Raw genomic sequence first — 24,374 nt, 5'->3', positions numbered from 1 at the left:
ATGAAGAAAAAAATTGGAGAGCTCCTTTTTTTGAAGTTTATTCTTTGTTTCAAAGAAAGATCTCTACTTAAGCTGTAAACACAACACTGAGATATCAAGCAATGTTCTTTCTACCTCAGCCCCAGTCCTAGAAGGATGCATGGATGTGCTCAAATTGAGTAACACAGGGATTCACAGTGAACTATTTTTGTCAATGTTTCTTTCTGACATTGAAAGACATTGCTTACCTGTGCTAAGCCCAAATGTAATCATTTTATCTAAGTTCCCAGATGCAAATGATTTGACAAATACTTGGGTGGGTTTTTTTTAAAGCTGTTTTTATCTGCATTTCAGTAGATTGTAACAATGCATTTTAAAACAGGCCATAAATACAACATGAAGTATTTTAATGTGATGCATACAGCATTTAAACATGAAATATTGCATATTTATTTTATCAAAATATCGCAAAGAATAAAATTTGTCTTGAAAAACAAAATGTTAAAAAGCCTCAAAGATTTCAATAGGAAAACACCAGAACCGCCTCCTGACTCCATTCATTCAGAACCTGTGGGGAACAAGCTTTGCAGAGCAAGCATAAAGGAAGGTTGCTCAGGCTGTTTGTTACTAACCACAGTTTGCCGATTAACCTGGATCACTTCATCACCAGCATGAATCTTCTGAGATCGATCAGCAGGGGACTACAAAGAGGAAAACAAGAGGCATGTGCTTCAGCAGGTTTTCTTCCCTCCCATAACAACCCCCACCAAGCTAAGTCAAAGGCTGTATCTAATGAAGAGCATTGCTGAAAATTTTTGCACAGCTAGATCACACATTACATCTGTTGATGACTTGAGAAATGCAAACAAATTCAACTTATGATTTATTTTTTATACCGGGGAACTACAGGGAAAGGGAAAAGGCATAGCCTACATATGTCAGAGGCCAAATTGTACTTAAGTCATGGGACAGTCTCCACTGTCATTTTGCCTCCAGTTTGTACTGTAGTTTCAGACAGCAGTGGCAGAGGACTGAAGAGAAGACTTCTGTCCTAACACAGCAACTACCTTAAATTTAGCTTTCAGATAAATGCACACTGATTTTAAAAAAAATACTCTAAGATTTTGGATGTACAGAACAGAGGACCAAAAACCCTTCAACGCACAAAATAGATCCATTGCACTTTTCCCTTTTTGTTTCCTAATATAAATAAGAGCTACCAACTTCAACGTGAAATTACCTGCCTGCATCATCAAGGTCAACAGATAAAAATATATGCTTGTACACATGAAGTGTGCGTAGACAGGCATTTTTCGAATACCTATCTAATATTAATACACCTTAAAATACAATTTTCTTGGAACAAAAACCAAGCTCTGGGGAACAATTAGCGAGGAACAGCTAAATGTGTCAATATTTATTTAGATTTATCTATGGCTGGTGCCATGCACCAGCTATCGCTGCAGTTATTAAAAACAGTCTCGCTGCTATAACACACCAACTCTGACCAGCCTTGACAACACCCAAAGTGCACAGGCATACTACCTTGGTATATTGCACCCCAGTCACGGGACAACTTCTCCTCCCATTCCCCCCACCCCATGAGTAACCACCTGGCAGCAGGCCAGCTCTTCCTAGTGACTCCAGAACTAAGCACTTGGATTAAGGATTCCCTTCCCCTCATCATCACACCTTCAGAGCTCAAGTAACTTTTCTATTTGGAGGAATTGTAGGAGTAAACAGTGCAAGAACGGAAAAAAACATGGGGGAATTTGTGGGAGGCTCCAGCTATCATGAGTAACCCCATTTCTTCATTGTCTTCTCACTTCCTCTGAGAGGAAATGCCTCCGTGGAAGGCTGCATATATATGAGTCAACCAAGATCATGAAAAAATGCTGGGCCAAAGTCAAGTTTGTGAAAAACAAAGCTCATTTCAAGCTGTCCTTTGGGCGATCAACAGCCCGTCTCAGGGAGGGTGGGGGACCCTTGCACAGAGGACTCCTACAACAAGTGCCAGCTAGCACAGCAGACACTGCGATCACATTGTGAGAACGGAGGAAAGAGCAAAGTTTAGATCTAGGCCAACATGATGCAGGAAGTCACAAGTCGGACGGCACAACTCAGGAATCCTCTTGGCTGACTGGTATCAAATGCATGGACTTCCCCAGTCCTTCCAATGTACATTACTGTTAATTTTGGGGTGCAATTCCACTGCGTTCCAACACACTGGCTTCTGGGGATAGCTACTAAAATACCATTCCAAACCTAGCAAGACAATGGAGCAAAGACCCAGCCTGGGTCATCTAAATGATCCCATGCCACCAGAAAGACATTAATTGTTTGCAGGTCTCTCAGTCACTTGTCAAGTTTTGTTGCTCCAAAGGAAAGAGCTTCCCCAAAGGAAGAACCAGTGTTCATAAAAAAGCAGATGTTTAGGTCAACACTTAAAGCTATAGAAGCAATACAGCCCCACTCCTGGCCTCCAAAATGAGATCTATATGCACAGGCAGCTTGTCAGCAGTCAACATTACATTCTTTCACATTTATCGATGCTGAAATTGCTGTCAAAGTGGACTTGGTCTCTGTTGCAGATCCTATACAGAGTTATGCCAGGGCAATAGCATAAAAGCTATAAAAGCTTTCAGTTTAAACTCTGAACTGCAAGCACAGATTTCCACCCACTCCTCCCTGGCCCCTGGACTTGGCAGCGGTACAACTAGAACCACTGGTTCTTTCCTATTCACAAAAAAAAAAAAGGCATCGCTGCAAAAGGCAAGTTCCTCTGCTCTTTTTTTCTTTCAGCCACTGCTCCTGTAGAGCGGCATGTCTGACAACACCACAGCATCACCTGCCAGCCTCAGCTGCTGGCCAGAGGTCCACTGCAATGACTGCCCAGAAGCCTTTAATAAAGTCTCAGCTACAGAGAACTCGCAGTGTGAGAATAAAACAAGCAACCATCTGCAGCAAAAAATACAGTTGCCTATCACGCCAACTGTTTCCTTCCAGAAGACCGCTCTTAAAGTCTTACTTTTTTGTAGTCTTTTTACTCTGCAAGATAATTTTGTCACTGCACAGCTCATTGATTTCATTACTCATTATTGAATTTAGCACACTAACACCTAAATATTCCCATTAGGTGAGATTGCCTTTGCCAGGGGAGAGCAAATACATTCAAGACTTTGTTAAGCAAGATACCATAAGCGCTCAGAACAGCAGATACAGTAACTTATTAAAGCAATTATTTTAATGCCAAGTGTTTGAACTAACTCATGTACTTGCAGAAACTGGTTTAATTAGACTAACAGTGAAACATGCAGACACAAAATATTTACAAATTGTGGATAAACAAATGATGCATCACACAGTATTTAAAGCAGTAATATCATGAAAGTACCATGTAAAACAGGAAAAAGTAGTAAAAAAGTCAAACTAACTCAATCAAAGCTACTGTCAGATAGCCTGAGTTAATCTACATTTACTTCACTTACATTTTCTGTAGTTCCAGTAATTACATGTAATCCATCATAAGTTGATTTGATGTACATTCCCTAAGTGTAAGTAGAAAATGAAAAACAAGTTTAAAGGCAAAAAACCCGCATAACTTATCTGATAAAACAACTGTTGGCAACAGACTCAAAACATTATTAAAAACACCTAACAATTCACACATTTTCCCTAGAACAGTGTGTGGTCTAATATTACACCATTCTAAACCTCTTCACAGATCACTTTTACTGTAATTAATTATAATATTTATAATGACTTAAAAAACCTAATATATGGAACGCAATTTAGAAACACTGTCTGGTTTGTAGTACCAAACACTGCTGGTTTTGCTGCCTTGTCGGTCTTCAGCCTTGAACAAAACTTTATTTCCTTACTGCCCTGTCTGCACTAGAGAATTACAGGTTTTACTAGATGGCAACCAGCTCTCTCCATACAAAGCACACTTACACAGGTGGGCTACAAATATTGCCTACATGTTCTTTTACAATTTCTCTTGGCAAATCAATATACAGACTGCCTTGTAACCACAGTGCTGACATAAGCAATAAAAGCTCTGACAGAACTAAGTATTTGCGGCTGTATATGTTAATGCTGAGTGCAAATGCAAGGACAAACACAGATGAAGCGGGTGTTGACCATATGAACACCAAATTAAAAATCACCAACAGGCTATTAACTAATAATTGCATATATTTCCCCACAAGAGGTGACCAGTACATTGGTTTCATCATTTATGAGCAAATACATCTCCACTTTTCCTACCTACGTCTGTTGTTAGAAGCACTCCAATTAAGCTGTACAGAACTGGATGTTACTCAGGAGTCGTAGGCAGCTTGTCTGCCTGAAGTTAATACACTTGCTTAGAAGTACAATGAGAAGTACAAGATTTTTCTGCCCCTTCCTCTCCAGCCAATTCCCTTCCCTGTTTGCCTGCTGGTATCCAATTGTGTGCACCTACCTCCTCATTTCTTACTTAGTCCAAGCTAGTGCATTAACAAGCTAGCTGACTCTGCTTCGTTGTAGCTTGTGCATTAACAAAGAGGTCCCCATAAATTCAAGAATGCATGACTGATTCAGTCAAATCCAGTGGCCTAGGTAAAACTACATAGCACAGTAAGACTGTAAAGCTTCCTCTAACAATGTTCATCTCTTCTGCCTTCAGGACCGGGGGGGAGAATACAAATGCACTTAAGAATCTAAAATCCCTCCAACTCATTCTAAGATGTCTGTTCCCCAGCCAGAAAATTCACCAAGATTTCAAACTCAGTTTCTCATAACCAGCACTCAGCTAAGCAGCTTCCACTGAACGAACTAGATTCAGTAACATTACATGGCCACTGAACATTTAAAAGGATTTCTCATATTCCTGCTAACAGCAAACCTCAAAAATCCTCACATTCTTCACAATCTTGCTATAAACACACGTAAAAATATGTCTTTCAAAAACAGAAACACCATTTCTCCTTGTCACTTTGATAAATGCCCCCCATCCCACCCCCCAAAAAACAGCTAGTTAAAGTAACCTGCAAAAATAAAATGACTGATTTCACAAGCATCTGTAAATTGCCCAATATCCTGGTTAAGACACAAATCTGCAATACTTCACCACCAAGAACTGTATTTGGGATCAAACCTATTAACATGCATACCCATCTCTGGCAGCCGCTCCAGCGCACCACCTGACAATTAACTTTCAGATTTCTTCCCCATGCCTCTTTCTGTTCCCCATAGGATATTAATGGGTTTGAAATATCTTGCTATACACACACATGCAGTGGCTCACAAGACTACCAACACTGGGGACATCAGGACACTCCAGAATCGGTTCTTACCAGGCCTTCCCCAGGTTTAATGTTAGTTAAATGAACCTCCTCCAGACACGCACACTGGCTCATCAATGGATCTGTAGTTGATCGGATGGCTTTATCGCAAATGCCATTTAAAGTCTTGGCCTGCAATGAGAACATACAAAAGAGTTACAAAATTTCTCTCCTGGCTTCTTCCTATTTCAGTTTTCAAAAATGGAAAGGAAATGAGTTCTAAAACTTGGTCCACTAATAATGCGTAGTTAAGAATCACCGAAATAGAAGATTCATTTGTACAGATCTATTCGACAGCATGTTTATCTTGTTACTGTAACCTAGTACAAACAACCGGTTTCCATTAGTGCCATATCACCGCTAACAGATGCCAACATATCCTCTGTTTAAAAAAATAAACGCGCAATACACAGCAAAAAAATTGGGTTTGGGGTTTGTTTCCTTTAACCAAAATATAACCCATTAAAATATTGAAACACTTTGATGATTCCTTGTCGGCACAATTGAGAGTTTTTCATATTGTTCTTTATTTCTGCTATGAGAATAAAATTGGCCACGTGTCAGAAGAAGTGAGGTGCTGGCCACTGATTTACCTGCACAAAGCTTTACAGTATAAGGTAAGACAGCTAGCACTTAAGCATTTCAGCACAACTTCTCTCCACTGCGCCTCTGAGCTGACCTCTTCTAGAATGCTTACGCAGCCAAGGTTCATATTTCCTTTTGACCAAAACATAACTGATCCTAAGCCAACATTATAACTAAAGGCAAATTCTGACCTTGCGTGTGTGTCAGTAAAGTCAGAGACAGAACAGCTTTGTCTTGTAGAACTTTTAACTAGCAGAATGGCTAATTAATCAGAAAGAAAAAAAAAATCATAGTCCAAAAATCTGTGCCATCCCTACACTCACAAATTTCATTAATGCCCCACAGCGTGTTTTGGGTCTTGACGTTAATTGAAGCAATGCTGAAATTCAAAATAGGTTACAAAAGCTTAAAGGAGAGGGGAGGGAGGATTAGTACACAGTACAGTAGTTAGTTATACACCATTTGGGAACCAGCAAGGTAAGCCACCTTTCGCAAGGGGTTGGAATCCTTCAGTCAAAGTAGACATATTTATTACAGGACGAGAGGAGCTGTCTCATAGGAAGACATTGGTTTGGATTACAATGGTCCCTGGAAACAATAGTTCCAACGTTTTTTGTTTTGTTTTACCTCAGATTTATAGAGCAGCAATAAAATAAATCAAAACAATGCTTAAGTGTGAATGCAAGGAACTGCTCAAACAAGGGAACTCCAAACAACAATACCTACTTCCAAAGTGGGTGCGCACAAATGGGAAAAAAAAGATGCAAAAAACTCCTTTTTACGTGGTCTCATTATTTATGGACAAAATTATTTTTAGTTATTGTGCTACTAAATTCCTAAGTATCTATGAGCTAGCGGAAGGCCTTATCAAAGAGCACAGCCTGGTTCATGTCAAAAGCAGGAAGCGATGATTAACTGTTACAAAATATAAAAAGCATTCCATTACACTCCGCGTTTGGTCACAAGGCTGCTTCAAACAACCCTGAAAACTCAAGCTCAAGTACAATCAGAACTTCAGTTCTGTGGCAGGGCAGTTCTTTTACATGAAGAACCTTAATAAGGCATAGCGTCTGCTTATTAAGGCACTAAATGCACATCACAGGCATAATTGGTTTATATAGCCTACGATCATTCTACAGTACTACCCTCCCTTGAAAATATGTGGTCTAAGTTCTCTTGAAAAAATAGCCGTGCAATGAAACTTTAAGGAACACTTGAGTCCGTGCTATTACACACACTACCCATCTGTTCGAATTCCATTGATTTCCTCTACAGTAGAGAGTATTCACAAAATGGCCCATAACAATGTTTACTTGCATGATATGCTTGTATGTGTGGGATTGGAAAGCTGTTGTCAGTACAGTCAGGCTAGAAGCCACTGAAATAAATGTGAATGCAGGCATCTGAGTTTCAACAGAAACGTGTACTTACTACAGTCTGAACTTTATCTTCCATGTCAGCCACGGTGCAGTCCTAAAAACAAAACAAGAACAAAAGCCCTACATTAACCAATAAACATGTAAACACATCATCTCTGAAAACTCTGCAAAACTGCCACCTTAACCTTGAACTGAAATAGAGTTATTCATGCTGCAGGGATTAATCAGATTAGTTTCACCCAGTAGGGCTCAAATGTACTGTTAAACAACTATTTTCTGGCCCTGGTAGAAAGCAATAATAAACCTTGAAAACTAAGAGAACATGGGATTCAATTACAGCAGCAGACTCTTCCAGAAAAGCAGAACCCTGCACAATAAAACTAGACTCTCAGAAGGCCGGGCACACGAGCTTGCCTTACACCGATAAACCCCGACTCAGGCGCTCCTCTGTCCCAGGCATCAAAATGGATCTAAAACATACTGTTAAAAATAGCATAAAAAGTGATTTTTAAAAATATGCTATCAATGATATTCCTGAGGGCCAGAGGACTGTACACAAAGCGTTATTTACACAGCCCTGGTACAAAAGTCTTTGAACTGAAACAAATTCATGTAACAGGCTACAGAAGTCGTCATTGTTTTCTGCAAGAACAACTGAACTAGGGAATAGTATTAGATTCTCAGATTAAAAAGTTAAAACAGCAAGTAATTAACGAAACAAGATTTACAGTATCTATAAGGAGAAAAACCCCAAGCATTTAAACAAGCTTAAATTCCAAGATATTTGCCATTGACATCTCAACCTGGATAATTACCACACAATGCCCAAAAGATGCATCCAGGAGCTGCGAATTGAAGCCATCCTGTATTTGTGATCATCCTCAACACTTATTCTGTTCCCTCCTAGCTCTATTCTGTGCTTTTAAAGACAGAAGTCCAAAAAAGCATATAGTCCTCCAGATACAGACACACCAGGGATATATGCTCTGCTATGTTCTCTTTTATGTTTTCATAAAAACACTTCAACACCCTGTTCACTGTTGTGATGACCACCAAGGACTGAGGTCACACTTTTTACAGCCTGTCACCAAAAGCTTCAAGACCTTTCCTGAACAATATTACCAAATTTAGACTCCATTGTTGTGCATCAGCATCATTTCTCTCTGCTAAATATATCTGCATGAATCAATAGTGAATGTCACCATCATGCAGCCCAGTTGCTCAGTATTGCAAAGTCCTTCTGTTCCTCTTCATTTTTATTTACTAATTATTATTTTACCCTTAAAGTTTGCCACAAAACTTTAAAGAAACAGTAGAATAAACTCTGTTCCTTGTATCTGTATAGCTGTCATTAAAGTGAACTGGAATCTTAATGCATTCCAGTCTTGCCTTATTATTCACCCATTTTTACACATCATTTATGATTATACAATATAGGTTGCACAAGAGCCGCACTGCTTTCTTCTCCACTGAGAACTGACCTATTCATTCCTATACTCTATTTCCTAATAAGAAAGACTTCTGACATCTAAAAACTCATCTAAAGTTTTTTCAACTGTATCTCTCTCCCACATCAGTGGACTCCTTCAGATCATTCTAACGTATCTGCAGCATCCCAGTACAAAATAGTGTTGATTCACCAACCCCATTCTTTATTATACCTCATATCAAATTGGCAGAGAAGTACTCTGATGCTTTTTAAAAGGCTAGGGTTGTATTCGCCAACTTCCATTGCCCTGCTATCAAAGGCTGATTTAACTGACAGATTAGACACCATTTTTAGTAGTTTTATTAATACAGTTCAGCAATCTCATATCTCAGTTCCTGTAGCACTCTTGGGTGAACACCATCTGCTGCTAGAAACACTTACTGTTCTAATTCACAATCTGCAAATCTGTAGCTGTAAATCACTGACTTTCTGCAATCGCACACACAGCGCCCAAACAAGAAGGGCATTCAGCAGCAAGCCAAAATTTGTGTGCCTTTGAACTTATAATATCCAGACACTATCCTTTCACAACAATCCAACTGAATAACTAAGTATCATCATAGCTTGACAACTCACAGGACGTTTCTGTCCTTTGACATCATCCCCCCAAAACGGGGAGAGAATCACCCATGTCACAGGACAGTTCTTCAGAGTTCAAACAATATATGGCCATGGACTAATGGCTATGAGCAAGTTGGGCAGGGGCTGAAGCCTGTACACAGTGCTTCACAGCCAAAGCTGTGGCACACTGTCAGAATGGTTCAGAAGACAGGCAGTACTATTCAGAGCACGAAATTCTCATTTGCCGAGATTGCCACAGTTGCTACGTGTCCTTTTAGCTATTACCAATATGAGTGCTCATCACGTAACTGAAAATTGGAAAGTTTTGAATCAAAACACTGTGGTCTCACACTACTGGCAGAGGAACCCTGGCTAGCGGGGTTTGTATCATAAAGGTGGCAGCTCCTTCCATTACACGCAGCATTTCTCATCTGATGGCTAAAACACTCTGTATGGGACAAGACTAAGAAGTCTGCAAGCACAGATATAACAACTAGAGTCATAGTTTTGTTTAGAATTAGCACTGATACCTTTTTCAACACATTGTTTGGAACTTCAAATGCAGAGTAATATTTCAAAAACTAACCCTATTTCCATTAAAGCTCAAGAAAACATGAGTAGCCTTTAAACTGTGGTTGCTTAAGACACAGCCAGCAATAGTAAAATTAGAAATTAAGTGAACAAATAACAACCTCAGAAAAAATGGACAACTGAAACTGACCTTCGTGGACCTTCAAAGTTTCAAGTAAGCTCTCATTTCCACATCTGCCTTCCAATTAGCACTCTGCACACAGCGAGCACATTACCTCCCCAAACACCCTCTTCCTTCCCTTTTGGAAAGCAAAGAGGAAAAGAAATCAGCTGACCTTCTGAACAGTAGTAGTGAGATCCAAGCAGAGCTGAATGATTCTGTTCTTCATTGATGAAAAGTCAGCAATGCCTGTAAATGGGGTCCTGCAACAAGAGAAAATTCCCCTTAGATTGAAGGGACCAATCTTCTCCCATCCTACCTTATCAGCAAGGAACAGCACGGCAAAGCAAGAGCTGTAACTGACATCCACGCACATGTGAGGACACAGTTTTACAACATAAATATTCCTGACTGCGTAGTCCCGCTCTGTCCTTCCACCAAAATTAATGAATGTCTAGCCCTGTGGTAAGCAAGTTCAGAGAGCAAAACCAGAAGAAATGGTCAATTTTCCAAACTACAGTTCTCTCAGCTGCATGCTCAAGTCAGATCACGCTAACTGTGTTGTAAAAATCACACTCTTGGGTTTGCCAGTGAACAGATTTCTAAGTTCCAAGTCTTTGATTACTAAACTCAGACTGGAGAGAAAAAAAAAATTTCTCTAAAAGAAGAAAAATGGATTTTCACATTTTACACTCAGAGGTGCAGTGAGGCTCAATCTTAGAAAAGGATCATTACGGGTAGGGCAGCCTTAGAGCCTATAGAGTCTCACCTCAGATATTCCAGACAGCTGAAAGGCCTAGAAGGGGTGTTCAGAAGCAACCCCAGCAGGTTTGGAAATGGACAAGCCAGCCATCTTGCTGACAGTGAGTTGCAGAAGAAATTTAGGAAGAGCTCCCAGCAACAGCGTGAGGAGAGGACCAGGTGAGAGGCACAAGCTGTTAACATCACTGCCTGGACATGGAACCGACTCCTTCCTGGAGAGTGGGGACACTAAGGGATGAGAGCTCTCCGTGCTGCCGGTCCCCATGCAGCTCTCCTCCTAACCTTCCTTCTCAGGAAAGCTGGCAAGGGGCTTGAGAATTTACATTCATCTATTATCATGGACAGCATCCCTGCCAGCATCTGACCAGCTCTGTTGCCTGTTTGCTTCCGCTGCAGCTGTCACAAAACAACTCTGGCTCTTGCCAGGAAAAAAAAAGGAAAAGAAAAAAAAACAACAACAAAAAAAAAACCAGGCAAACAGTTTTTCCCGCTGCTCAGTTTTCAAATCGCAGAGCTAAGGCCATAATTTCAGCAGAACATTAAAAATTCTTTTAGAAAGGGAACTGCCAGCGACAAGTAATTTAGAAGGTGGGAAGGGGAGAGAAGGAAGTCACATGTATGAGAAACTAACCTGAACAGGAAGACTCCTACTTTTTTAAATACTAGTTTGGATGCAATGTTAACAGTTTCACTGGTTTTAGCAAGAGTGGAAGCGCAAGAGTAGATACCCTAGATTAAATTTGTCCACTAGAGGCCTTCTGGCAACACCAAAAAAGGGGTGAGTGAGATCAAGAAGATCTTTACACCCAAGCATCTAGAAATTGCCATACAAGGAGAAGCAATTAATTACAGCAGTAAATTAAAATATAAAGATTTTTATTCTTACCTGTCCAACCATGCAAGCAAGGCTTTAGCAGCACCAATAAGCTCTACCACAGAAGTAAGGAATTCATTGGGGGGCTTGCGAGAGGTATTTCCATCATAATTTGAACTTTTCCTACGGCTGCTGATGTAATTTTGCAGATTGTTGGATGACGCTCGCAGCTTGAGAACGAGGTTCTTCATATTGTCTGTTTCAAGGCCATAGTTCTGCAAGGAATATAATTAAGCTTGATAAATCTCCCTATTGTGGTATAATAAATAGGAGGACTCAAGTTACAAACTCATATGGGATGAAACGTCTAAGGATTTGCCCAATTTTTTTCTGGTTTTTGGCAAAAATGCTTTCTAAGATACTTTCTACACTACAGCCACTAAAGAATACTTTTGTGGGTGCCAAACCCCCTCAGTTTCTGACAACGAGATTTGAGGACACTTTTCAATGAGAATGAAGTCCCAATACCCTATCAGATGTCATGTATCTTTAAAATGTAGTTGGAGTAACAGGACTGTGTTGTTTTTGTTAAAGGAAAGCAAATGCTATTTTTTCTTAAAATGTTTTCTATACTGCGGTACATAAATGCTGAAGTAACATTTCATTCACAACTAAAGATACATTTAATCTGGCAAGAGAAAAACATCAACAGGAAGCAAGTGTAATTTCACAGTCAAAAGCTGGAATAAACATTTGGATCACAGGTTTTCGGCAACTGTGCTCCTTGATTACAGCAGTGCAATTTTTTGCAAGTTTGAAGACTGCATTGACACTATACATAGTAATTAAAACCATTCTTAGACATTGTATTTTTCATTCAACAGCATCTTTATAAAAAAATTTTGAAACCTAAAAAAAATAATAATCTGTAAGTCCTGTCTGTAACTTCAACTTTATAAACTCAAATACAACCAAACCATGAGATTAAACGCAATTGTTTTAAGCAACACATCATCTCATTCCAAACACATCAGAAACGCTCTACTATATCTGTTCTGAAGGCTACTCAATTTTCTAATCAAGATTTTCTTCTTTTTGCTGTCAGTGTGCAAATGTGTGACTTTTGTAGCAATGTGTTGCAGAGTATCTTTGCTTTTGAGCTATCTCACCTTGCAACACCTGTGGGCACCTTCTGAAAGTTAAGTCCCAGGCAATAGTTAGCTCTTTTAGAGTGAAAATTCCTACTTTTCTTAAAAAAAAAAGAAAAACACACACACCCCACACACAAAACAACCCCACCCAAAAATACAAAAAGACCCTGCCTTTCTCTACTCTTCTGCTGCTGCAGATTCTTGCTACCAACCTCCAAGTTCCATAGTTTAATCAGCTGTATTATCTACTCTTTCTCCTTTCCCCCTCAAAAAACTAAAGCAACTAAAGAAAGTCTTAATTCCATTCAATTCCAAGTTTCCAGGGGTTCCCAATGCCTCTATTCAGGATCACAGCATCACCCAGGCTGGAGGGGAGCTCAGGAGCTCTCAGTCCAACCTCCTGCCCATAGCAGGCTCAGCTGTGAGCTCAGACCAGCTTGTTCAGGGCCTTATCCAGGTCTTGAAAACCTCGAAGGACAGAGACCGCACAACCTTTCTGGGCAACCTGATCCACCGTCTGACTGTCCTCAGGGTGAGAAAGTGTTTCCTTAAACCCAGCCTGAACCTCTCATTTCAACTTCTGCCCAAAGTCTCTCATCCTCCCGCCATGCACCACCATGAGCAGTCCAGCTCTGTCATCCTGCCAACCTTGTTCCCCACCACGGTAGGTGCTGGGGATCTGCTGTTAGGCATCCCTGAAGCCATCTCTTCCCCAGGCTGAAGAAGTCCCAGTCCCTCAGCCTCTCCTCACAGGCAAGTACTCCAGCCCTGACCAACCTGGTAGCCCTCCACTGAGCTTGCTCTGGTTTGTCCACATCTTTCCTGTACTTGGGCGGGGGGGGGGGCATACATAGACTAATGAGTGCCAAGTAAAGGGCAATAATCACTTCCCTCCCTCTCCTGGCCATGCTCCCATTAATGCAGCCCAGGATGCTGCTGACTTCTTTGCTGCCAGGGCACACTGCTGGCTTATGGCTCCATTCCCTCCACAGTCAAGCATCCATAGTCTAAAATATTCCAGCCTGTTTTAAGTAATTTACAAAAGATTAAATGGAACCTTTGCCCCAAAGAAACCCAGCAGCGTAAGGAGAGGTTTCAGCTACCTTTAAAATACCTACCACGTCCTATGGATAAGATCCCAGTGGGTGTAAGTTACACAAGTGCCTCCCTCCTTCCCCTGAGGGCTCTTGGCAAGGAAGTGCCCTTAAAGTGCAGCCAGGAGCAGGGGTTGAGAGGATATATCCAATTAAGAAAATGCCACTGTTGCAACAGTAAAGGATATCCTTAAATTTTCCAGGATCACAGAGAGGGAAAGATTTGGATTACTAAACAATGTTAAAGTACTTGCACACTCATGTGTGAACTCACCACCTTTTAATTTTAACCAAAAAAAACCCGAAAGCATCATTCAGATGCATTTCTTGCAGTTAGTTCTCTCCTCCTCACAAGACATTGCATATTAGTCTATTTTTGGAGGAATACTTTTTCACCAACAGGTCTGGATGTGGGGTAAGTTCCTGCGACCACCAGAATTTGGAAGTAGCCATGTGCCAGAAATCTCCCCCTTTAACAGGGGAATTAGAGGATGCTGCCCCCCCCTCCTTCCATAAAGGAACAGAAAATACAAAAGATTGGGTTTTTTTGTACAGTGGTATAACCACCTAATCACTCTGGTCAGAATTTGATAGTCTTCATATGTTTAAGTATCTCCAGGTCTGTCTTTCTGTCATTCAGGTGCAGAAATTGTGCCCACCACCTGTGGGTGTCTGCAATTAGAGATGGTCCCAGCACTTAAGATGACACATGTGATATACCAGGTCAGATTTTGGCTTTGGCCCTAAAACATTCACATACTCCTTACCACACCTCTTTCACCTTATTGATACCGCGGGTCAGTCTGGTGTGACTTTTCCAGTTCAGCTAGTTTTTAAGTAATTCTTTCAACTAGTTCTCAGTTTTGAGGTGGACTTCAGCAACACAGGTGTTGCCTCTGGAGATATAGGAGCTCCAGCTTATGACTGCAACTGGTCTCCCCAACAGCCTATCAAGAGCACATCACAGCCAAGTTCTCCAGTCACTGCACAAAGCTTTCCTACAGCTTCCCCCAGAGAGTCTACGGAGTACACCTGAGATATTTAAACTAGCAGTTTGTGCTCTAGGAAAAGTCCTGGCTAAGCACTATACCTATCCAGCACAACAAGGAGCACGCAGCTCTTCAGGGGACCAAGTTCTCCAACGACATATCAGCCCTGAGGGATAAACTTCCCCGAAACAAAGGGTCATCACAACCCAAACCACCTTTGCTCCAGAGGCAAGCCAGTCTCCTCACTTGTTTGCTCTAATACACAGAAAACATTATGCTCCTTCACCAGATATAGCAATGTTTCCATGGAAGCTGACACTATCTTGACTACCTCACACATAACCACCCATTTCTGCTATTTTTCTGCTCCTTCACTTGCAGTGTCCAGTCTGTTGGGAGCACTGGTTTGAGGAACTAAAGCATTAAAAAAAAAAAATATTCTTTTTTACTGTAGTGTGCTCTCAGCTGGTTTAGCTCCCTGAAGTAGCTCACCTCATGGTCAGGTGAGCGCAAGCACAAAAGATCACTAATCAGGGGACAGGAGGGGGTGGAGGCAGCAGCTGATTTGGATTAATTTAACTTGTCATGGAGCTGCTGTAGCCCCAATTCAGGACAGATAGGAATGTTGATAGCATGGCAGCACACCAAACACACAGTTGAAGTGCAAAGCTTAGCAGGCTTTTTTGAAATATTTCTACAGGACCGAGGCTACAATATTTAACAGATTATTATTTAAGCAACCAAAAGATTTTAGATGTTGCTCATGAACCAAAAAATACATTACATTTTCCTATCGCTCCTGATTTAAAACATTGCTTTCACCAAAACACAGGCTGAAGCCAGCAGTCAAGAGCACCCTATGTCAAACATTCCCAGGTTGTTACTCATTAACCTGGGAAGCCACACACAGGGCTGGAGTGAGAGACAGCGCACACACGTGCATGAGAGCACACTCTTTTCAAACTCCATTACATTTAATGAGAAAAAGTATACTGACCAAATAATTGCTCAAGGTCAGGCAGCCAAATTAAAAAAAAAAGTGTGGCTAACCAAAGTCAAAAGAGCACCGCAGCTGTGTCAGAGCTGACCTGGACTGATCCAGAGCTCTGCTACTGCCCAGGGGCAGCATCACCTTCCCCTTCACAGCCATGTTCACGTGCCACAGTGTGATGAGCTGGATCTGCTGACTGACCCAACTGAAAACCAGCTCTGGGAAAAAAAAAATTAAGAAAAACAGACTGAATGCCTGCTCAAAAGCAAATCCAACTCACTGCCTGCCTATATAAACACTAGAGCTAACACAAGGTACTGTCACAGTCACCCATTCTTGCTCTCTCCCTTTTAAGAAAAATGTATCCTAAAGACCCCTTTGGAGTCCCAAATTTCCTAATAAACACCATAAAATTTAAGTTGAGACCTCTAGAAAACTGAACTCTTATGAGGTGGTGCATAGATGTGGTGCTTTTGACAAGGATTAGCCACAAAGGATGTCTTCATGTATGCATGTTCTATTTTATGTTATGATGTCATATTTTGTTGCACTGCAAATATGCTGGCAGAACATCACTACCAGTGAAACTATCAAAGGCACAACACTAAAAACTATGTTCTTTTTGTTTTGTGGTTTTGGGGGGTTTTTTTTTTAGATTGCTTAAAACTAGTATCTCTTCATTCTAACCTCAAGAAAAATCAGCTGTTTTTTTACTTCCAAACCTCCCCATCGTACAGTGTAGGTAAAGATTCAGAAATCTAAACCAAAGAACACATTAAAAGTGAAAATATTTGCATACAGTTTCCTGTCAATGCTTGCATTGTTTTATATTTATTAAGCCCAAACAGGCAAGTCTACTCATCAGGGAATGAGTTTTCACCACCACTCGAGATGCTTTTTGCCCCAATTATTTGGCTGAGAAAGCTTATTTTCTGGATCCCTGCCCCTGCTTTTGTGGCTTTGCATGAGTTTAAAAAGCATATTTATGTATGTTTGTTCCCCCCTCCCCCAAATACTTCAGTCAACTAAGAAATGTATTCCTCCCATCCCTTTTCTCCCCCAAGCAAGTATTGTCGTCAACTAAAAGACAGAGGCACTCAAGTTGATGTTTTTTTCCCCTTCTGGGGAATTCAGTTTCTTTGATATGTCCTCTAAATTCCTTAAATAAGTCTTCAACACCTGTTCAGAAAAGTCTAATGACCAGCTCAAGAGCAAAAGAAATGTGTGCTCACAGGAAACCTTCACTTTTTATCCCTGTCCACACTCCTTCCTGCTGCCTCTTCAGCTGCAGCTTTGTTGCACATGCGGCCACTGCTATGCGGAGATGAGGGAACACTGCCTCGTCACCAAAGCAGCAGAGAAAGTTGTATTCATTTCTCTTTCAGCTATACTGGTTCTAGAGTTCGCTTACTGCAGCAGCAAACACCATAACTTGCAGACATATTTTCAGCTTGGCAGTGTAGCTGCCAAAGAGGGCTCTAGCCCTATAAGATCTGGGGGAAAAAAAAAAACCCAACACCAAACCCACCACCAAAAAAACCCTCCCACAAAAAAACCTTACAATCCACCAACAAAAAGAAGAGTCAGAAAAATAAAAACTTGGCTGTCACTAGAACTTAACACACACCATCCCTTCAGGAACAAAATCAACGGTGATTTTATACAACAATCCCAAAAACTCAAGGGAAGGGGCATCAAGAAGGTGACAAAGGGCATACCTAAAACACGGGAATTCTTCCTCCACCTCTTAAAAGGGAACAAGGACATTTCAGCTGCAATATGTGAACTCTGTTTAATGCATTAACTTGAGTTGCATTTCACAAAGGATTTCCAGAAACAAGTCTGAGGTCAAAACTTTTGTCTACAAAGGAAATTAGAAGGAAATTGTAGGAGATAAAACACAGCTTTAGGTTCTGGCAGTCATCCAGCTTTGTTCATTTTATTCTAATATTTTAAAAAGTAAGAAGAAAAAAGTGCCTTTGGGGGCTGCCACATCCATTACTTCAGTCAGGTCTCTATACAGCACACAGTACATTTACGAACTCACCAGATCCCTTCACTTGCCCGACACATTATCCCTTCCCACAACATGAACTGCATTTCAGGCTAATTATGTTCTTCTATTAGATTTTTCAAGTTAAATGTTAAAAATTTTTGATAGATCAAATACTGAAGAGGAAATAAAACATTTTTCAAATATAAGAGCAACTTTTAGGGAAACATTTCAGATTGTATGAAGTTATTTCACTAAATACACTTCTTCCAGTACAGGCTATCCAATTTGTTCCTGGTTATGGAGTACGAATGATCCCTGTAACACCTCTCTTCCGCAAATAAAGCACGTATCACACAGGCAATTAAAGACTCTCCATTTTAAGAAGAGTATGCTCAGTGCTGCAAGTCTTGCCTAATGAAGGGAAGGCAGGCCAGCACTGGCTGAGGAATCATTGGGCAGCCTTTCCCACCCTTCTCCCTGATGTAATCATATACACCTCTGGCGCTCATTCGCTGCGTTACATCAAACGCGTCTTCAAGACTGTGTCCAAACTACAGGTTTTAAATAAAGCCTGCACTAGCAAAACAATCCGAAATATATTTATTCTTTTCAGAGTGTGTTTGTTTTAAAAGTATCTGCGCAGTTATATATCAGCAGTAAGACAGAGGAATAGCTTAAGTTCCGAATCCAATAAGTGTTGAACTCAACTGTAACTGAGTTAGCAAAACATCCCTCATTTCAAGAGTCATAGAATAGTTTGGGTTGGAAGGGACCTCTAAAGGTCATCTAGTCCAACCCCCCTGCCGTGGGCAGGGACATCTTCAACTAGATCAGGTTGCTCAGAGCCCCGTCCAACCTGACCTTGAAGGTTTCCAGGGATGGGGCATCCACCACCTCTCTGGGCAACCTGTGCCAGTGTTTCACCACCCTCAGCGTAAAAAATTTTCCTTCTATCTAGTCTCAATCTACCCTCTTTTAGTTTAAAACCATTCCCCCTTGTCCTGTTGCAACAGGCCCTGCTAAAAAGTTAACATTTTCTTCACTTTGTATGTAGACTCCAGAATTGCCCTAAACCCATTTCAACTGATGTGAGGAACCATTACCAGCTGTCATTTCAACAGTATGTCTTCTATCTTCTATGACAAATTCACTCTACTCAATAGCAATTTTACTGACTGTTCACTAACAGGAGCCACAAGCTCTAACAATGCTACTCAGACAATTTCTTTCTTTAGAAGTGCAACCAAATGAATTAGCGTTGCCTCTTATCAGGAAAAAGTTAAAGAGCTATTAACACAAAGCTTGTGAGAATTAAACAAATTCTTACTGTTTTCTTTTACCGTGATGTGTAACAGAAAGCAAGAGACACAGGTATTCTGATTTTATCAGACTCGCCTTAGTTATTCACCCAAAAGAGCACTTTAAGAAAATCTTTGCATGTCTGTTCACCACTTAACTAACCAGTGCACACAGGAGATCCACGGCCTCTAGAACCAGTTCCTGGTGTCCAATCCGTGAGATACCCAAGTCTTCAAGGTCCTGGTGAGAAATCTGTAACAGCTGTTCACCATTTATCTTCTCCCGTTCAAATTTATGGACATACTGCTGCAGGCAATCATCGAGGCCTACCAAAACACAAAAGAGAGAGAAGGGGATGTGATCACAAATGTCCGTCTTCTCTTCCCCTTCCCCCCAATTAAAAAAAAAAAACCACACACACACAACAAAAACAAACCCTGCAAAAGGCACAAATTGCAAGTTCATACAATATGCGATGCCAAATTATGAAAGAAACTTGCAGAGCAACTGAAGTTGTACCACAGGGACACAGAAACAGAGCACACAGGTTATGTTGATCTTTGGGTCACCTAAGTCAATGCACGACCCACCTGCTCCTTGTGGATCAAGCTCAGCAGGTAAGAATGTCCCTTTGGTGTCTGCATAGGCAAAGCTATCAAGGTAACCCAAAACCCTGAAGGGCAACCAAAGCAACAAAAAAAAATAACCGACCAAAAAAAAAAAAAAAAGATAAATACAAGGCAAGGCAAGAACAAAGATCTTGCCCAAAGCCTAGTTAAACAAGGAAACAAAAGCACGAAAACCCACAGTTCCCCATCCACTTTTAATACAAAAGGGCTGAATGAATGATGAGAGGAAAATGGAACAATCAAAGGCAAAGCAATCAAAATGATGTTTGGCTCAAGTCTCATTATTCCCTTGATTTATGAGACGCTGCAGCTTCCTGAATCAGCCATTCTTTCCCCTTGCTAAGGATTAACGGCACACACCAATAAGAAATCTATTTCGCTTTTGTATCTATGAAGTATTTTTAAAACAGTTTAGAGTATCTTGTCCCAGCAATATCCCCAAAATCCTCACTTTAAATTGTGATTCTGATCACAATGATCCTGTTCTCTACAGTATCTTTTCCCCAGTGATTACAGAAAGGATTTCTGGTTTTCATTTTGTTTTATTTAACTAAGCTTCATATGTTAACCCTGTTTTCTTGTGTATTCTGCTCATTTCCTCTGTTCTTCAAGATCCTGTGAGCAGCAACAATCTGGGGAAAAAATTTGGATGGATGTGTTATTTTAAAGGTGATGCAGTGCTCTTGATGCCCTGTTCCACTTCAGTGTATTAGCTAGAGCAAAAGGAACAGATCCAATTAGATCTGTTTTGCAGAAAAACACCGTGTTCACTGAAAACAGTTGACATGAGCAAAAATTCAGATTACGCTTTCGACATCTACTTTGTAGCATCCACAACAGCTACATTGTTTGACTATTCAGTTTTAAAAAAATTGAACCTTTAGCTGTATAAAGGATGTTTATCCATTACACTGGCTCAAAAGGAAGCCATTGAGATGGACAGGATGTCGAATGCTGCAGATGAGAAACACAAACAGCATCCTGAACTACAAGGAAATAAGAGCCAGAAAACCAGCACTCAGCTCCACTCACGGAGCCGCAGTAGCAGCCTGGAAAACAAGCACTCCCAGCACACTCTACTGCCAGGAAACCATTTGAGACAAATCACAAGGGGGGTTCCAGGAGTCACATGAAACATATTCATTTCATAACAGCAGCACCAGCAGTCACTGCTGCCTTGCAGTGTCTGGTCACAGCAGATCTGTAGATTACGGACTCTCAAAGGCACAGGCTTACTTAACACCTATCACTTGCCTTTATAGTGCTCGCTCAGAAATTAATAAGGACAGACACGCTGGCACTTAACAGTCACCCCTTTACATGACTCGGGCAAGCTTAATTATTGCAGTACATCAAAATCTGGCTGAACAAGCTTGACTCCTCCACGTGCAGAGCTACTAATGTGCAGAGCTTGATTTTTAAGCATAATTATGAATGGGAAAACCTGCATGCAAGATGAGCAGAGTCTCCCAGGGCTACAGTTGTTCGGGGTGCACTCCTGTTTCCTCCCATCTGTCTTGGCAAGGCCGCATAAATTTTGGAAATTGAGCCCAGCGTTCTCTTTCCCACAGGCACCAAATTCTCCCTTAGGCTATACAAACTCTTTTCCCAGGAAAAATAATAAAAAGATCTGGCCTTCATTGTTTAACAATTTATTTTTTCAAAACAAATTCTCAACCGAGGCTGACATACAGTGCACATATTTGGCATTCCCAATTTTTAGTACTGTCTTGCAGACCACTGTTTCCCATCATTTGCCATTGTATGCCCATAGTTTCCATTACAAATTACACAAACACCTAAAATAAAACACTTTATTCAGCACAGAATGAAGTTTTTAGTTTTTTAAATTTTTTGGATGCGGTGTTGCTTTTGCCTACTATCTTTTCTGTGTGTTGACTCAACTTTCTAGATCCTCACTCTATGCTAAAACATGAGACTTACAAATGTATATATCCCCCCCAGGAAATACAACTACAGCTTTCAGCTTGCCTGTGCCTTTTTTTTTTTCTTTTTAATTCATGCTTGCCTGTTCTTGAAGGTCTATTACAACTTGAACAGCTACCTCTAAAATATTTTTAAATGAGTCCTTAAAAACAATACTTCTACAGTCACACCATAAGATTATATTTTATAAAATATTACAAAATCACACAAATATTAATTCAAAACAGTCACAGAGGCACAGCCGCTCAGCTAGAAATGTATTTAAAATTAAGTGACCAAAACTATGCAAAGCAGGAAGCGAAGACAGACCCACACACTCATGGCAAGCGTTCACTAATGGTTTAAGATGAGCTTACTAACATTAGTGTTGTTATTATTTTTACTAAGAAACATATGGAAAAGTCTTAAACATTTTAATTGAGATTGCAACCACATTTATAGCCTATTGTTTAGTTTTCCATCGTATGAATGAAATGTTTAAACATCATATGCAAACCAAAAAATTCCTATTTCTCCAAGGGGAAAAAGAAAAGGGAGGAAAAAAGGACTCATAAATCAGTTCAATAAAATAAACTAAATAATATTTAAGTAAAGTTTAAAAAGTCAGCTTTCAAATGCCTCTGGTAATCTAAACGAACTGCTCTTTTTTTCCTTCTTCCAAACATCTCAGTTCTTTCCATGTATTTTCTCTGTGAACTTCAGAGCCTCACATAGACTTGGTATTGCCCATTAGCAAATTCCAGATATTTTTGAGAAACTTAGATGAATTACAAACTATAAAAAAGCAGTCTACATTACTTAGAAATATGCTTTCTTACATGCCAGGTCATTTTCAACAGTTTGATATTAGCAGGTTCAAGCAAGAAAATAGTTTTCTCTATTTCCGAAAAAAATACAATTAAGACTCCGACATTGGAAAAGAGATCTATATTTATCTCCTTTACCCACTGAAAAGCCCTTCTGAAGTCTACTCTATTCATTTTATGCTCAAAGTGTGTTTAAAAAGCATTTGTCTCAATTGCATGTGAGAAATCTTTATATTATTCCTTGCACATACATCAAAACCATGCACGAAAGATAACATCCTTCCTACTTGCGTAACTGTTAGAGAATGAGAGAAGATGGAAATAGAAATAGCAATTGCAGAACATTACCCAAGTTTTACAACAATAGTAGCACCGATATTTTGGGGAGGGAGGGAGGGAGGGAGACTAGTCTAGTTAGTGTTATTCATATCATGAAAACCCTTCTGAGGAACTGCAGTGTAACTTGAACAAAACTCCCTCACAAATTTTGGCAGGTGTAGAGATGTGCAATAGATCTTAAGAACTGTCTAGACTTTTCTGTCTAAAATAACCTTCCACTACCACGCAAAGCACCCCAGAAGACATTCAATACCTTGCATTCATGCAAAAATATTACGACAGGGCTTACATTACAGATTTGCACTGATACCAATCTCAATCTGTTTCCAAGATTAAGAAAGTTATTTTGAGTAAGAATCGAGGGGAAAAAACCAACTTTGAGAGGGTTAAGGGGGAGGCTTGGGTCTAAGCCATAACTATCAGTTTACTATTCAGAGAAAATTAACATTTCTACTGTTGATAGATGTCAGCCATTCAGCAATGGCGTATCTGACTGCCAAAGTACTAGAGACGTGTTTTACAACTAGAGTTGTTAAGTAGGTTCATGCTTTTTGCTCAACTTCTGTGCTGGACATTACCAAATAATTTACCTACCATAAAGCAATAAGAACAGTTAACTAATGTATTACAACCACAGATCCAAAACCAGCTGACTCACCACCTCTTCTTTCCTCCTACCATCCCATTCTTCCTCACTCTCTTCTCTTGTGAGACCACAGAGTCTATCTACTCCAACATGGGGTGGATGGGGGGGAGCAAGGAAGGGAAGAGGAGATAGACAGGACAAGGAACTGAGGAAGGAATGGGGAGGGGGAACTGGAAGGTGATGGGGATCATTTTCCATTAGTTCAGGAAGTTGAACAGATTCTCAGGATAGCTCATAAAATGCCAAAGCTGACACGAGGAAGCAGGAGGAGAACAAGTCACTTGAACAAAAGAAGAACTCATAATTACAAGACCTTCTCCTTCACATGGCACCACCACGGGCATCATTGCTCACTGTCTCAAGGAAATACAGCCTTATTATTATGAACATGTACTCATCTCTTCTCTGTCGGGTGATTAACAAACTGGCAGCAGCTGGTGTCTCAGGGTAGCACCAAGGTTCAGCTACAACCCTCAGCCCATCAAAGGGCTCCCTTGGACAGCTGGCTAGGTGGGACTGCCTGAGTCTTTTTTGCCCCATCACCTTAAGAAACACACATTCAGATGTTGTAAGAATCTGACCTTCCCACCTAAGAAAGTCACTCATATTCTGGTCTCCCCTTCAGGGTCTATTCAGTTGCCACTTTTAGTAGTCTCCAAAGACTCCTTGCACACACCAACTTCAATCCATCCTCCCAAGCTTTGAAAGATCATCAATTCTAGGAGAATCTTTGACATACCCCATGGTGCGTGCCATTATACTATCATTTATATTCCACATCATTTTATAACTGTTATCATGATAGCCTCCTCCCTTCATTTCCTCCATCTATTTCCAGGACTGGAAGAAATTAATAAAAGAAAAAGCAGAAGGGAATCAAGGCAGCAAATGAACACTAGA

The 24,374-nt window shown here is 40.5% G+C and overlaps 1 protein-coding gene across 2 annotated transcripts in view; it reads right to left on the bottom strand.

The window, feature by feature from the left end:
* The window catches only part of CNKSR3 (CNKSR family member 3), a 62,390-nt gene that overhangs the window by 10,190 nt on the left and 27,826 nt on the right, over positions 1 to 24,374 (bottom strand). The window contains exons 1-8 of one of the 2 annotated variants that reach the window (XM_076333822.1): positions 19,270 to 19,341; positions 17,531 to 17,673; positions 11,660 to 11,862; positions 10,187 to 10,274; positions 7,323 to 7,364; positions 5,319 to 5,438; positions 3,468 to 3,527; positions 612 to 680 (exon numbers count right to left, since the gene is read on the bottom strand). In XM_076333822.1, the coding sequence (XP_076189937.1) occupies positions 612 to 680; positions 3,468 to 3,527; positions 5,319 to 5,438; positions 7,323 to 7,364; positions 10,187 to 10,274; positions 11,660 to 11,838 (558 nt within the window). In that variant the 5' untranslated portion in view covers positions 11,839 to 11,862; positions 17,531 to 17,673; positions 19,270 to 19,341. Of the gene's footprint in view, positions 1 to 611; positions 681 to 3,467; positions 3,528 to 5,318; positions 5,439 to 7,322; positions 7,365 to 10,186; positions 10,275 to 11,659; positions 11,863 to 17,530; positions 17,674 to 19,269; positions 19,434 to 24,374 lie in introns of those variants that run through there. The other variant, XM_076333821.1, reaches the window with a different exon arrangement.

This window comes from Aptenodytes patagonicus, chromosome 3 (assembly GCF_965638725.1).
Source record: "Aptenodytes patagonicus chromosome 3, bAptPat1.pri.cur, whole genome shotgun sequence".
Classification (NCBI taxonomy): domain Eukaryota; kingdom Metazoa; phylum Chordata; class Aves; order Sphenisciformes; family Spheniscidae; genus Aptenodytes; species Aptenodytes patagonicus.
The sequence above is the reverse complement of the archived record's forward strand: the minus strand, read 5'-3'. Positions and strand labels throughout refer to the sequence as shown.